Source organism: Melospiza georgiana, chromosome 6, assembly GCF_028018845.1.
Source record: "Melospiza georgiana isolate bMelGeo1 chromosome 6, bMelGeo1.pri, whole genome shotgun sequence".
Taxonomy (NCBI): Eukaryota; Metazoa; Chordata; class Aves; order Passeriformes; family Passerellidae; genus Melospiza; species Melospiza georgiana.
The window spans coordinates 33,098,103-33,114,584 of NC_080435.1; the positions used below are offsets into that span (position 1 = coordinate 33,098,103).

Below are 16,482 nucleotides of genomic sequence, written 5' to 3' on the forward strand. Positions count from 1 at the left end.
ATGTACTGATGCCAGACTTAGCAAGAGTGTGAACTAAGGTAATCTTTTTCTGTTTGCTACTGTCCTCATGCTGAGATACTGCCGCTCACTCTTTTCCTCTCATAGTAAAGCAGAAAACGTTGCTACAGCACATGTGAAACAACATAGCTGTAGATCTTTGGAACATGAATTATCAAATAATTTTAGGTGTCAGACCAACTTCTTTATTTCTTTTATGATTGGATGTAAATATTTATGTGGATGCCTTTGCAGAAGAGGATGGAAATTCCTTAATGACTCAGAACTGTGTGATTCTACAGATACAAATACGCATTTTACTTGTCCTGGATGCAATTTTTCACTTACTAATTTAGAATCACAGAATCAGTTATGTTGAAAAAAAACCCGACTATGAGTCCAACCATTAACCCAGCACTGCCAAGTCCACCACTAAATCATGTCTCTAAGTGCCACTTCTACACATTTTTTAAACCCTCCAGAGATGATGACTCAACCACTTTCTTGGGCAGCCTGTACTGATGCTTAACAACCTTTTCAGTGAAAAACGTTTTCCTAATAACCAATCTAAAACTTCCCTGGTACAGCTTCTAGTAATTTTCTCTTGTCCTATTGCTGGTTACCTGTGAGAACAAGCCCCACCCTGCCAGTACCACCTTTCAGGGAGTTATAAGGAGCAGAAAGGTTTCCCCTTTTTTTCCCAGGCGAAACGACCCAAATTCCCTCAGCTGCTCCTGACAAGAATTGTACTCCAGACCCTTCACCAGCTCTTTTGCCTTTTCCTGGACTCCCTCCAGAGCCTCAATGTCCTTCTTGTCGTGAGGTGCCCAGTACTGAACACAGGGCTTACGGTGCGGTGTCAGTAATGTGGAGTACAGGGGGACAATCACTGCCCTGCTCCTGCTGGCCACACCGTTGCTGATACAGGCCAGGATGCCATTGGCCTTCTTGGCCGCCTGGGCACAGGCTGCATCATCATCACTTCATCATGGCTGTCAACCAGTAGGCCAAAATAATTTTCTGCTGGGCAGCTTTCCAGTCACTCTTCTCCAGCCTATAGAGCTGCCTGGGGTTGCTGTGACCCAAGTGCGGGACCCGGCACTTGGCCTTGTTGAACCCCATACCACTGGTCTCAGCCCATGGATCCAGCCTGTCCAGATCCCTCTGCAGAGCCCTGTTACCCCTCAGATGATCAACACTCCTGCCCAACTTGGTGTTGCTGTAATCTGTCTGAGAGTGCACTTGATCCCCTCTTCCAGGTTGTTATAAATGTATTTAACAGGACTGGTCCCACTACTGAGCCTGGGAGAGTACCACTGTCACAAGCCACCAGCTGGATGTAATTCCTCCATAATCGCTCTGAGCCTGGTCATACAGCCTGTTATTTACCCAGTGATGAGTGCACCTGTCCAAGCCATGGGCTGCCAGTTTTTCCAGGAGAATGCTGTGGGATTCAGTGCCAAAGGCTTTAGTATAGCCTAGGTTGATTCTGCTCATTCACAGAATGTTACCATTCTCACTTGAGGTAATGCATATGTTAAAGCAGTCTGGAAGCATTAGGAATGAGGTTAAAGAGAAAAGGAGACACTAGCTGTTAAATCCTGACTACATCTCTTAGGTTCTACTAGACTGGTCATAAAACAGGTGATCCTTTTCCTCTAAAGACTTACGTATTTTGTTTTTTAATTAATGTTAAGCTGCCTGTTTTCCTGGTTTTCTGATTTTCAGTATATTTTGGGCTGTTGTGTGCCTTCCTGTTGGATAAAAGGCAGAAGACTGTCCCACGAAATGCAATGTTATTCCAAGAGGAGAAGGAAGAGCACAGGCCATGCAGACTGTGTGCATTCTGCTGTTATCACAGTGCAGTCTTTCACTGATGAATCATGGTCTAGTTATAAATAACATGCTCAGTGTTAATTAATTTTGTTGCTGTCGATAGTGTCCCTGGTTATACAGGCTGTTCTTTGATTATTGCTTCTGGCGCTTTTGTATATTTCTATCCATTCTTCATTATATCAAATCTTAATATTTGCACTGAAATATTTATATAATGACATGAATGTAATGTAGATGTGGCTGGCCTAAGTGACCTCTACAAGTAGATGCATTGATGTTAAAGCTTATTTTAGGCAACTTACAAAATTTTGAAGTGGAAGTAAAAGATGTAAATGATTTAAAATCAATCCTACTGTCACTAATTTTTTAATTACCTAATGCCCAAATCAAATCTTTTTGGTGGTGACTTTGCCTTTCTTATGACTAAGAGTGAGAACAGTGTATAAGGAGAAATGTTATAAAAACCACATGAGAAAATAGAAAAGTTTTTCGATATGGTTCTTCATTTTCCTTATTACACTAGGTACGGATTTCTAATATTTTCAAAAATGTTTCTTGCAAATTCAAATCTTGCTAGACAAAATAAGGAATAAAAAGTTTAAACATCAGTCTCCTCCTCCACATTCTTTTAGCTAATGGCAAATACCACAGATGAGAGCACCAGTTGTAAAAAGTCACAGTGAAACACTCCCCATAACAGCAATTTCAGGATTAGGAATGCTTCCATTTTTGGTAGTTAATTTGGGTGTAATCTATAACAAATACTGTATATGCTCTGATTGCATAGAAATTACTTCAGGTAATGAAGTTGTAAACAGATGTCAACTGATTTTGGAAAATTATCACTATCTATTTTATAGTCCCACAAAATACTTAGCACGTGTTTACATTTTAAGAAAAACATATGTGAATTGTCAGATATTTTAAAGTTTTTTATAGTATTTAATATTTCTGTGTCCATAAAAGGCTCACTTGAAATGTTGTATAATTAATACATGCTGATTGGCTATTTAACTGTGTTTAACTAGATACTTTGAGTATTACCCCCATCTGGAAGTTACTGTGAGCACTGAAGATCTTTGGAATTAAAAATAAGCCTTTCACTAAAAGTTCCTGGCATTGCATCTCAGAACCTTGGCCTGAACATTGATTGTGGCATTTGACTGTGGACATGTGAAGTTTCTTTGGGAATAGTAAAAGATGAAGAGTTTGCACTGAGGTGCCAATTGCTTCCTGTGTTATATCCTCTTGGGGTCTGCAGTATCTTTGGCTCCTTGTTTATTGAGCCAGTTGGGAACACTTGGAGGCCCCTTGCTCGCATCTGAAAGCAAGAATGGGCTGGCAAGTGACGAGGCCGGTCTTGCTTGTGGCTTGCGCAGTAACTAAACTCGTTAAATTTGAGTATGGGCTAAAGCAATAGGCTCGAACGGGGCCAAACTGGCTCAGCACCTTTCAGGTCTGTATCCTAATTCAGAAAATACATTCTGTACTTGCTACTAGAGTTCCTGTTCCTCGGGTTTCACAAGGACATGTTGGATGATACAGCATTGAATCTTGAATATGGTTCTCTCATCTTTCTGCGGATGATCTTGCCTTTTTCTTTGTTTTGTTTTTGTTTTGCTTGTTGAGTTGTTTTTTCCCTAATTTAAATTGTACTAGTTCGTTTACACTAAGTTAGTGATAAGTATTCTTATTTTTTCTGTTAGAGATTGCTCTCTTACAGATTGGAGATTTTTGTCTAGAATAAATAGATTGGGGTGAAGGAGAAAAAGCAGTATAAAGTCTATAAATTACTGTAAATATAAATCCTTAGTAAATAAAAAATACATAAATCACATTCAGTGTCAATAAATGAAAATAATAAATGAAAATATATTTTAATACACACTATTAAAATTTATATAAGGAACTCATAGGATTTGATAGAAATTGCTAACTTTATTAGATTTCTGCTGATTCTGAAGTATTTTTGAAAAGCTTTGAGTGGTATCACAAGCTTTTGTAGTTGATATACTCTGCATTGAGAAGTTGCACAAATGTTTTTTACAAGAAAATAAGTATTTTAGATTTCCTTCATTAGTCTGTGTTTGGTAGTTGCTCAGCCAAGCTTTTTAGGCCAGAGAGCTTTATTTTCACCTTTTTTTGCTGTTCTTTTCTTTTATTGATAGACATTCATGTCAAGTGACATACAGTTTTTCACCTCCTGCAGGAAGATATCCTTCTTCAAGTTCACACTTCAGAATAACAGACTGATTTTTATTTGCTAGCAAGGGAGGGAGGCCTTAATTTTACTTGGCAATAAATTTTTCTGTTAGCAATTGTATGGATTTGAAGCCATTTACACATTTTTTCTCCATTATTAGCTGTACTAGGTTGTACTTGCAAGAAGAAAGAGGACACAAGCAAAAGACATTAAATGGTTAATTGTTTTGGATATTGGCACTTTAGGAGCTTCTAGCTTTCTGAGCACTACAAGGACCTTAATGCCACTGCAGGGTGTTGCTGCTCCAGGGCTTTGTTCCCACACTCACCACTTTAAGAGATTTGATTTAAGGACTAGGCCATTCAGGCTTCTTTGTTAGAGCAATATAGCAAGTAGCAGGCTTAACATTTGCTTTTTAAAATCCACAATTTGTCATCATGCAAAAAGAATTTCTATATGTTCTGTGGAAACAGGCAATTTTCATCAAGGATTTCGTTAAACTGCTTATACTGTGAATTGCCCCTGCTACAATACAGATTAAATTAACACTATCTAAATTAGGGGGAAAAGATGACACTTGTCTTCATTCCCAGAGACAGCATTAAGTGTCATTTTCCAGTTTCTCTAGCCTTTCACTCTGAGTTTTCCTCATGTAAAAAGGATTTATTAATCTACCTAATGCACAATGTTCACTTTTCTGCACAGAGAGCTGCATCTTACATTCTATCAAATAAAAAAAAAAAAAAAGAACTGTATTGATGCTGAGATTTCAGTCTTCTCTTGGGTCTCAGAGAAAACAGAGCAAACAGGTTTCTTCTATTTGCTTCTTTCCCATTAAGAAAACATGTAAAATTAAAAGGGAGGGAGGAGGACTTCTGTAGCATACCATGAACTCTCTCCTTTTGGTTGATCCCCAAGCCTCCTCTAGGTTTTTAAATCCCCTTTCTACTTCTCTTATTTTTTCCTTACTTATTAATATTTGTTCAACTTCATAGAAGACTTTAACTCCAGAAAATCAAATCTTATTTTCCTCTGTGTCAGCTACATGCATAGGAACACTGAGTGCATAACTTATCTGTTTATACAGAATTAATGTCTTTATATACTAACAGATATGAGGTACTACAGATGGCATGTGGATGGAGCTGTGCAATATCATCTAACCACAGAATCTGAAACTGCTGAGACTGCTTCCAATGCTTTTTTAACTTGAGATTTATTACATTTGTGTATCTAATAACATAAATAAAAGAGGCATTTTTAAGAGGAAAAATCAGAAAGCTTTTACTGCTTAGAAAGGAAAAGGCCAGATCAGAGGGATGGATCATGAAATTTGAGATTCCCACTGCAAAACAAAAAAATTTGGTAGGATCCACATATTTTGTATTTTCATAATTTTAAAAAATATGTTGACTCAGTTTATCTTCATGTTCCACCAATGCTCTTGATAACCGTGGTCAATCCTCATCTATTTGAATAAGGAAGTGTACCAAAGACTCTCTAACATTCTGTGATTTGCTGACTTAAGATCTTGCAAGAGCTAAATCCCTGCAGTAATAACATTGTCTTAAGTCAGTAATACTGTAAACCCTCTAAATGCAGTTCTGATGCTTAGAGTGTTCATTTCTACTGTCAAAATGGTGCCTTTAAATAGGCAACTTCTGAGTTAGACTGTTTCAGTTTGGTGGTTCACTTGCTGAAAAACCTATTTGGTCATTTATTTTGTTTGTTAGGGTTTTCTTTGCCTAAAATGTAAGATGCCCAAAACTCTAAAGGTGCACAAAATCTGGCAATCTGAGACTCATTCCCAAATGGTGTACAAATATTTAAATTTTATTCACCTTCTTTGCACTCCTTCTAAGAGGCAAGCAGTGAATACAAGTATGTAATTAACACAATTTCATTATTCATGCATATAAGAATACTTATAACATTCAATCAACTAAGCAACAGAATTACATTACAGAGAAATCAACATACAAAGAGACCAAGCATTTTATTTTTATCCTATGTGGTAAAGCAATCTAGAAAGAATGGAGTGTGATTGAAGTATTAATATATAGTGGTCAGGAAACATAACTAAAAGCAATCAGTGTAAACATTGGCCTGAGAGTTAAGTGAGTTGTGGTTAAGCAAACCATGTACTGAAAGAAATGGATATCATGACGTCTTGATTCCTTGAACTAGCAAAAAAAAAAAAGAAAAAGTTTAAGAAGCTGATTTTTTTTCCCCAAGTTCTTTTTCCCAGACAGCTGAGAAAGCACAAACAGACAAACAGGTTTTCTATAGAGAGAGTCTGCCCACAGAAACTGTTCCATAGCGTTGTGTATTCCAGAACGGTGACCTAACAAAAATGTACTACATGGCATCTAATGTGCCTGCTTGCTAATTTAGCAATATGTGTTTAAAAGACTTTGTATGACAAGAATGGCAATTTGTACAAAAAAAGTCAGATGCAATTACCTTATAATTATATATGTTCAGTATAGGACTAGAGGGCTTAGGAAATCCTGTATGTACCATTTATTGTCACAGTCATGTCTCATGATGAGACCCTGTCTGTATCCCTCGAGTTTGAGTGCCTCATCTGTCTTACATGTGACAACATAAAAAAGTTGTTTCCTTACACTCACGAAGTCTGCATAGTAAAAATTGCCAAAGAAGCATTAAATATTCAGTCTTCCCTTATTTACATTGCTCTGTCTTCCATTCCCTTGGGACAATAGATGGCAGCAAATCTGTATTTGGGCAGTCTTTGTACATACAGTGCACACCGGAGGCACTCCTAAGTGGTATAAACTTTAAAACAGTTTGAATAGCAATCAAACTTTCTTGAAAGCCTTATTTTTTTCAGCAGGAAAAAAATGATGTCAAATTATTTAGACTGGCTAAAGTGTAAATATGCGTTTTATAATGGCCTAAATTAAGCCTATGATTCAATGATATATACATGTGTTTGCAGATGCATTAATAAAGTATATATGATATTTTTTTTAAGGCACAATCAGATTACAGTAGTTGATAGTTTTAAAAAGAAAAAGTGTCCTGGATAAATGTAAGTAGCAGTAAAATCCCTCTCTCAGAGCTGACAGAATGGTGAACTTCAGTGCAAAATATGGCTAAACATTTAAGAATTTGCTTAAAATAGAATACTTAGAGGGATGGTTAAAGTTCTCTTTTCATATTCCCCTGTCTGCTGGGTTGCATGGGTCCCTTACCATGGAAGTGGTTGTGTGCTAATGGTGTCTGCAGGTGAGGACTGGATCAGGGAGCAAAGCAATCATCAGCTACCGGCATAAATGCATAGAGAACAGAACATTAAGTAATAATTACATAGAGGGTGGAGAACAGAGGCTTGGTAACAGACTTGGGAGGAGTCTGCCAACAACAAAAAATACCATAAATTAATATAATGGTGCATAAAATTACATTTGGAGTAAAAGTGAATATCTGCAGCCGAGGGAGGTATTTGTTTTGTTTGTTAGGTTTGTTAACATAATACAAATAATGTCCAATTACCTTAAAAATAGTGATTTTTACTTTCTCCTCTCCAATCACCAGGAACTTCCTGTGTATTTTCCATGTCATAATCATGTTAAGGGGGTAACTGGTCTAATTGTTTGGTGCAACAAAAACGAGGTCAAAATTCAACCAATACATTTTATTCAGCTTATTATAGGTGCAATATTTGAATTCAATATTAAAAGAATAATATTTGTATTTCTGTTCTTGAAGCTTTCTAAATATCAAAATGACTTAATGAGTAGGTTTTACTTGGGGTAAACTTAATTTTCTTCACAGTGGCTGGTACAGGGCTATATTTTGGATACATAGTTGCTGCATGGTATTTGGTTGCTGACTGAAGTTAAACCACAACAGTTACATAATGGCATGAGGGCCAACAAATGAAATGTTTTATCAAGTGTTTTAAAATAGACAGAAAACCAGTAAGTCAGAAAGTTATTTTCTCATTAGAACCCTGATCTAAAAGATACTACATCTGGACCTGAGAATGTCTTAAAATGTGCTGTCTTCTGTTTGAATATCTTGATACAGTTTAATATCTGCAGTGCATAATTTCAAAATGTATAAAGGTATGTGTGATACTCTCTGCAGAAATGCTGTATTTTGATAGGATCTCACTCTGAGATTTCATCTGAATAAGATGGAAGATGTGTATATTCACTTATACTTTGGATTATTGGCCATTTTATCAAGTACTATACTTTACTATGCTTATTGATACAGGGGGGCGCCTAAATTATTTGGAACTGTAAGCTATCAGAAAGTTTAAAAATCATCCTATATTTAAGCAAGCATACAGATTCTGATCCTAGTGCCTCTTTTTAAAATGTCTTTTAAAGTTAGGAAAAAAGAAAATAAAACTTTTAAAAATTGAAAAATTGTAAGTGCCATTATTAGAATCAGAGAAGGGCCTGGATTGAACAGGACCATAAAGACCATCAAGTTCCAACCCCCATGTCTGGACAGGGATATCTTTTACCAGGTTCTCAGAGCTCCATCAAATCTGGCCTTAAAGTCTTCCGGGGCTGCTTTTATAATGCTAAGCCATGATATGAAGCAGCCAGGAATTCTGCTAATATCTGAAGTTTCCAATAAAATGTTCCAAGATGGATGTGTCTGTGTACATGAAAGTGTATATATATAAGAGGATATATGTATATATCCTATAGAATGTAAAAAGTGGTTTTATGTATCTCATGTCAGATATTACACTTCAGAGAACACATTAACTTCATGGAATTCATTGGTTTTCTCCTTGCTAAAGTTGAGGCTACCATGCAGAAACAGACATTTTTGAGGGGGTCTAATAAACCAGCAATGCTGTGAACAGGAGGGACAGTGCTGAGTGGTTGCACAGCATGAAATGCAGGAGTACACCCATGGCTGACAGGTTTTGTTCTTACCTCTCCCATTAAATCTGGCTGTTTGTACCTAAACCATTCCAAAACCAGTCTGACACTATTTTTTAAGCTTACTGGAGAAAGGTAAAATCTTAAGTATCATTTCTGATTGGAAGACCCTGCTTTTTGTGTACCTGGTGTAAGGGACTAAGGGAATTGGCACCATCCCCACTAAAGCTGTGTTCAGCCAATATCTAAAAGCTCATCAAATCAGTTTATGGAGCTTCCTTAGTGTGGTTTTATGCTTCACACCCATCTCTGAAATATGTGTGTCTAATGAGCACATTTAGGATGACCAGTAAGAACGCCTTGGCAGAGGTCGAAACTCAAGCATCTTAAACAGAGTCTGTGTCTGTATAAGGGGGAAAGACAAGCAGCCCATTTTTTTTTACGCTAGGTCCGACCTAAAAAATTTAAGGACAAAAAGATTTTTTCTGAGTCAAAACAAAGTTGGTACCCCCATTATACCATTCTGTTGTGCTTTAAACAAACAGGAGAAATTGTACGTGTTGGTAGTGTGTACCAGAGTTTCAAAAAGATACAGAACTTTCTGTATGCAGGGATTATGTGCAGATGCATAGAATTATTTAATTTAATGTAATTTCATTTGGGCCTCCCAGCAGAGTCTGCTTTAAAGGATGACTTCACTGAGCGGCTGACTAGTTTGGATGTGGCAAGCAGAGATGAAGATACATGGGTTCTGGATTGCAGACTGGGGCAACCAAACTCATTTCCTCATTCAAGTGAGAAGATCAACAGAAGTGTGTTGCATCTGAGCCTGGAACTGAATGTGAGTAGGACTGTATTCATGCTATACTGGATTTCAACAAGCATTTATTATATACGGTTATATTTTTGGTGTGCATTTATTTCAGGTCAGTCTAAAAGCATGTTCCAAAATATCTGACAAACTGCAAAGTTTTGGATGGTATACAGTGTTCCAGATGGTCTGTGAGCCCATATGTCTGTGCAGCTGAGAGCAATTCACATGGAAAATGTTTCAAATTATATAAATTGATTAAGATACATGATGTACCATTTCTAAAATCTTGATGGGTGTTTAGTTTAAATTAGTTGGTTCCTGGAGATGCATTGCAGGAGCAAACTCTGTGTGTGCACCTGTGCACGGATGCATGTGTGTGTGCTCATGTGCATGTGTGCAGCACTGGGAGCCAGGCTGCTGCTTCCCAGAGCTTTGGAGAAGCTGAACTGGCACTGGAGCCAGACTGGCCATGATCTTGACAGGAAAAGTTTCTCAGCTTCCTGGGTATGAAACAATGAAGCTTCAGAGGGCAACCCGAGTTCATCATAAGGTCAGGCCAGCTTAATGTGGCTGGAAATCCTTACAGGCTGCCAGGGTGAGCAGTAAGCAGCCTACAGAGACATGTTTTGGCAGAAGGAAAGGGAACAGAATATAGAAGAAGAAGAAAGAAACATAGGAAGGATTGAATGGTTGGAAGAAGTTGCTTTAAAGACTAGATTACATAATACATTTTGTGCAAAGAAACACTAAGAAAAATTTGTGTAAGAGTGACATCTATTGGTGGAAATACAAGAATTGACTTAGAAGTACATTTAAAAAGCTTTTTAATGCTTACAGTCACCATTGGTATTCTTTTGAGCTTGTTATAAAATTGATTTTTTGTCCTAACTTTCTTTTCTTAAAATAACTATTTAGAATAGTCTTGTATCAGTGGAAAGGTACAGGTTCGTCCTTGTAATAAATTGCTGAGATGAAAACAACAGAACTGAGAGGAACAGTGACATAGCTGCTATGACTGCTATAAATATCTGCTACAACAAGAAGTATATAGTCCTTGAGGATTCTCTGACTGCATTAAAAAGTCCTTGTATAGAGCAGGAGGAGTTACAAATGAAGGCCATTTTAGAACAACATTTTGAGTAAAATAAGAAATATCTGAGATTAGTAAAGTTTGTTTCCACCTTTCTTAATATTTTTAAAGAAATATTTTATGTCTAGAAATCTAAATAATTGCACTATAAAAAATTTAATAATTTCAGTTTCTTGTAGTTGAAAAGGAAGAATATTTTTCCATTATTTTTTAAATACTCAGAACAAAAGTCTTAATTTCTATTTTATAAAGGGTCCTCAGCATGGGCTGATGGACTGTTAGGGACCCACTAAGACACTTTATCCTGCAGCTCACTCCCTGTGATTCTGTTTCAGGACAGAATTCTGAGTTGAATTACATAGCCCTTGCATCTCCAAGATTATTTTTCTTCTTCAACATGAGTTCATGGGATTGAAGGAGTTGCCAAAAGAACAATAGTGAGAAGGCTGCTGCAGCAGTTGCTGCCAACAGAATCTCTTTGGACTGCAGCCCTGCTAGAAGTAGCCTGTAAGAAATATAGTGGCCAAAACCAGGCCACATGGGTTGCTCTGGTGACAACAACCCTTGAGTGTTCCCTTCCTCTTCAGGGTGGGATGTTGCACCCAGATATTGTCTTCCCTGTGCACTCATCAGACTGGACAGCAAGACAATTGTGGTAAAAAAACAGCCAGTGTCTGGAGAGCAATTCTGAAGCTAAGATCATGTTCCCAGGAAATAGCATCTAAAATGGACCAATTTATTTATTCTCAGTTGCACTGCACCCTGTCATGGTATCTATGGCCCTTTTCTGCTTTTAGAAGAAAACCTTTAGCCTGACTGATCAAAAGTTCGGCACTATTGTTTTAAAATGCAATATATTCATAATAATAACAATATGAAAAAGCTATTTATCGAAAAACTCTGCTTGCTCTGGATTAGGAGCACCCTAACATCAAGGTATGATGTAATTGTGTATGTGCATCTGTAGATACAATAGTGTTTGCTTATGGAGTTATAGAGTCATAGAAGGGTTCAGGTTGGAACAGACATTATAAATCATCTAATTACAACTCCCCTGCCATGGACAGGGACACCTGTCACTAGAGCAGGTTGCGCAGGGCCCCATCCAACTTCACCTTGAACACTTCCAGGGATGGAGCATCCAGATCTTCTTTAGGAAGCCTGTTCCAGTCCCTCACCACCATCACAAGCAAAGAATTTCTTCCTAATATCTAATCTAAACCTACTCTCTTTCAGTTTGAAGTCATTATCCCTTGTCCTAGCAATACAGGCCCTTGTAAAAGTCTCTCTCCAGCTTTCTTGTAGCTCCCTTCAGGTACTGAAAGGTGCTGTAATGTCTCCTCAAACCATTATCTTCTCCAGGCTGAACAACCCCAACTCTCTCAGCCTGTTGTCACTGGAGAGGTGCTCCAGCCCTCTAATCATCTTCCTGGCCCTCATCTGGAGTTTCTCCAACAGCTCCATGTCCTTCCTTCTACATTCTGCTCCCTTTCCTTCTGCCAAAACAGCTGGATGCAGCCCTGCAGTGGCTCTCAGCAGAGCAGAGCAGAGGGGCAGAATCCCCTCCCTGGCCCTGCTGCCCACGCTGCTCTGGCTGCAGCCCAGGACACGTTTGGCTCTCTGGGCTGGCAGTGCCCATGGTGCCTCATGTGCAGCCTCTCAGCCAGCAGCACCCCCAAGTCCTTCTCAGCAGGTCTGTCCATCCCCAGCCTGTGTTGATAACAGGGATTGCCCTGAGCCAGGTGCAGCACCTTGCACTTGCTCATGTTTAACCCCATAATATCCCCATTGGCCCACTTCTCCAGCTTGTCCATTACATTGTTGAAAAGATGTTTCTATGTTTATATTAGATGGAAGGCAGTAGATAATCTAGATGAGAGAGAGAGAGTGAATGAATTCTACTCTCTACAATCTACACCAGAAGCATGAAAAAAGATCTTGCATTAGATTTTAAACCTTAGGTGGGGAGAAGATAAAGAGATGTAGAAGGTAATGAAACAAAATAGAAATGAAACCCCACCCTATTTTTTATACAGCATTTCATCTCAGATAAAAAGCACATTAGTGAGACACGAAATTTGCAGCTAAAATTGCAATTAACAGTTAGTAATTACTTAAGAAATTATGGTAAACTAATGCAACTATGTGGATTTTATTTTATAAAGCTTTTTGTTTAAGCTTTAAACTACTATATCACATTGTAGATGGGGAGCAAAAGGCCTGTTGAAATGAAAAGAAGATGAAAAGAGAGTAACCTATAAAAGGAAAAGGATTAAGAATTCATCTCCATTCTTTGTAACACTAAGTGCTAACCTTTGTGTGTTAATGTACAAAATCTTCATTAGCTTACTTACACAGTTTATAGTGATCTTCTGTTCCCTGTCTTTTTTACTTGTATGTCTGCTCATATTAACCAGACCTATCAATACATCTTCCTAGAATTTCTGTCTCAGATCTACCACTGCTTTTTCATATGATAGGTTTTACAGGTTAATATTCCATTTATTGATACAGTATACAGTATGCACTCCTGCAAAATAGTAAACTGAGTTTCTTAATGTGCTTTCTGATTTTATAACTCTATAGCTATTACAGTGCTTTTTCAAATTCTCTGAAGTAGTCCATATCTCAACGGCAATCAGAATTTAGATGAAAATGCTAAAAAACACTTTGCATTTATACAGATGGATTTATACAGACACCTTCACCAAATGTGTCTGGTGTCCACACATTCTGTTAACATCATGTATTGCTGAATTCTGATAAGAATTATCGTGTCCATGTTTCTGTTGCTACATCTAAATTAATTATTAAATTTAAAGCAGTTATGTTGTGATACCCAATTCCATCAAAACTCAGGAAAGCTGCTCACATAATGGTCTAAGTGAGGTAACAAGGCCGAGAATAATGATGAAAATCAAGGCCTTATCATTATTCTTCTATCTTCCCTGCCTCTCCTCTTTTAGAGCATTTAACAGGCAAAAATACTAAGTTTAAAATGAGGTAATCAGCAGGAGAGCAGGGGAATGTTCAGACCATTATCAACCTGCACAGTGAAGGTTAGGCTGAGGACAGGGCAGAGGGCAGACTGTGTCAGCTGAACTTCAGATCAGTTCAAGCCACCTGAGCTACAAACAGAGCCTGCTGCTTCCCGTGGCTCTTCTGAAGCCTGATGCAATTGGTCCATATTTGATTCCATGATTATTTTCAAGAAGTTATGCAAACTTTTCTAGATTTGGGGTTCTTAATTTTGGAAAAAACAGTAGAATAAATGTTTTCAGTTTAGCAATCTTGCTGTTTTGTAGAATGTCCTTCTGTCCTGTTCATGTTTATCTAGTTTGTTACTACAGTGATCTGAAAAGGCAATCTGAATAGATAAGGGGTCAGGAAGTGTTGAGCCCTGTCATATGATAGTGGTAGAAATTAGATTACCTTATTCTAGCTTAATGCGTGTTTTCTTCAAAGCCAGTTTTAAAACCTACTCCAGGTGAGCTTTTAGATACCTCAAGAACAGAACTAGAGTGTGTTGTGAGTGTGACTTCTGTCTGTGATGAAATGTAGGTCAAAAAGGGTGTGGACTGTTAAATGTGCTTTAAACTGTAAGGAATGGTTGTCCTTTAGTATAATTAGTGCATCGACTGCCTTGAAAGTTGCTATGACAGGTTTTAAGGGCTTTTCTGAGGCACCACAGAGTTGTCAGTTTTATTAAGTAAAGAGGCTTGTAACATAATTATAACTGATTTTTTCTAAAGATTTTGAAGTTGTTCCTTTAGATGCAGTGTTACAGCCTGTTCAGACCTTCCTTATGAGATAGATCCACCCAGCATTAAAACACTTCTACCAACAAACTGACTCCATCTCATTTTACATCACAATGAGTACCTCTTTTTAATATCAGAATTTATAAGGCCACATACTGATGTAGGTATTTTACCCAGAAACACTCTTGAGTAGGTAACCAGTATGTATTTCATTGTCAGCTATTCAGTCCCTCAAAAGGCTCTCCACTGGGCTGATCATCAAAATGCAGGAAGAAGGTCTCTACAAAAGCCATATTTTAGGCTGGGAGTTTATGGACTGTATGGTGAATTTCAGAGACTGGCTGACTCATTCATCACAATGACTTTCAGGTTTTGAGTATTTCTGCAGGCATATATGTGGAGATGAGTTTCCTTGTTAATCCTGGAGCTCAAAAAGCTTGAAAGTTTCCCCACACTTCCTAGAGTTTACTACAAAAAGAGGTACACATAAAGAAGTATTTTCTGCAGGTTTGTGAGATTACCTTTGGTTATATAGAGTATATTTCAGCTTCTGGAATTTTAATTATTCACTGTTCAACTCTGAGATTTCTAGCGCCTCAATATATTGTGTTACTTAAGCTTTACACTAAAAGCACCATTCTTTTCACTTCTAATTTGATCCTGCTCTATTTTGTTGGGATGCTGTTTAGACATAAAGTTTGAGATTCCTGTTTTAAGTCCACTTTTAAACAAAACTTTTTATAAGTCCATTAAAACCTTAAATAGTGGCTGTAATCATCAACCTTCTACTCATAGGATTGTTACAGCTTGGTGACCCTTTTTTATTACAGGGAAGTTTTATTCTAAGTATGGGCTATTGTTAATATAAACAGATGAATAAATATTTTGGCATAATCTGAATCATTAAAAGGTATTATGACCCCAAATAAGTAGGCACATAAATAAATAAGCAAGACATAACCATACAATTTATCAGAACAATGAACAATTAATCATGTCGTTGAACATAGAAACAGATGTGCATTTAAATGTAGAAAATTTTGGCCCAGTATTGTCACTTTGCCCCATTTATTTTGCCATTAAAAGGAATATAGAATTGCTTTAGATTTGCCTTGAAGAAATTTTGTCTTGGGGAAAGTCACCAGTGTTGTGGTAGCTTCCTTCCACCTGATTATAAGTCCTGGAATTTTAAGAATAGGTTGGCATAGGGGGTGGTAAGGACTTTGTCTCTTTCTTTACGTAGAGCTTCATTTTGTGATATTAAGCATAGAAACCAGGGGAGCCTGTCAGTTGTTTCTGACCTTGGCACCTGATGATTAAGCATAGTGGAGAAGCAAGTCCAGAGCTTGCTAAGGAAATGCCAGGCAACACAGAAGACATTGCTCCTTGTGAAATCACAGATAAAGATGGGAATGATTTCAATGCCCTTTGTCTATAGGTATGCATGCAACCCTCTAATTGAAAAGGTGCCTGTAAGCTTCATCCAAGCCCTTAGTATTACAATCTGATTTTCAGGAAACCTTGTTCCTGCAGGAGATACCAATGGCTTCTGCTTTTGCTGTTGACAAATGTTATTTGTACAGTCTACATTTTTAAACAGTAAACCAAAAGCTAAATGTGTTGGGATACTTTGTTGTTGCTTGTTGGCTGCAATATTCAGCATTTTTGTAAATGTTTTTTGGTAATCACATACAGCAGTGTGATCTGTAGCTGATTTCCCTGCGAAGGACAGCTTTCCCCATGTTGCTTGCTTAAGATTACTCATCACAGCTAAATGTATAACTGTAGAACTACCCTTTAACTTGGGTAAATAAAAAAAATTAGCCAAAGTGGAGACTTGTGATGGAAACCTGCTCCAAATGTTACTGACTTTCTGAATATCAACAGTGCTTCAGAGTATTTTCTAT

At 37.6% G+C, this 16,482-nt stretch overlaps 1 protein-coding gene across 4 annotated transcripts in view; it reads left to right on the forward strand.

Annotated features, from left to right (window-relative positions):
* Nucleotides 1-16,482, forward strand: part of FMN1 (formin 1) — a 172,260-nt gene that overhangs the window by 28,726 nt on the left and 127,052 nt on the right. For 3 of the 4 annotated variants that reach the window (XM_058025797.1, XM_058025796.1, XM_058025799.1), the window contains exon 3: nucleotides 9,582-9,751. In XM_058025797.1, the coding sequence (XP_057881780.1) occupies nucleotides 9,582-9,751 (170 nt within the window). The remainder of the gene's footprint in view (nucleotides 1-9,581; nucleotides 9,752-16,482) is intronic. The other variant, XM_058025798.1, reaches the window with a different exon arrangement.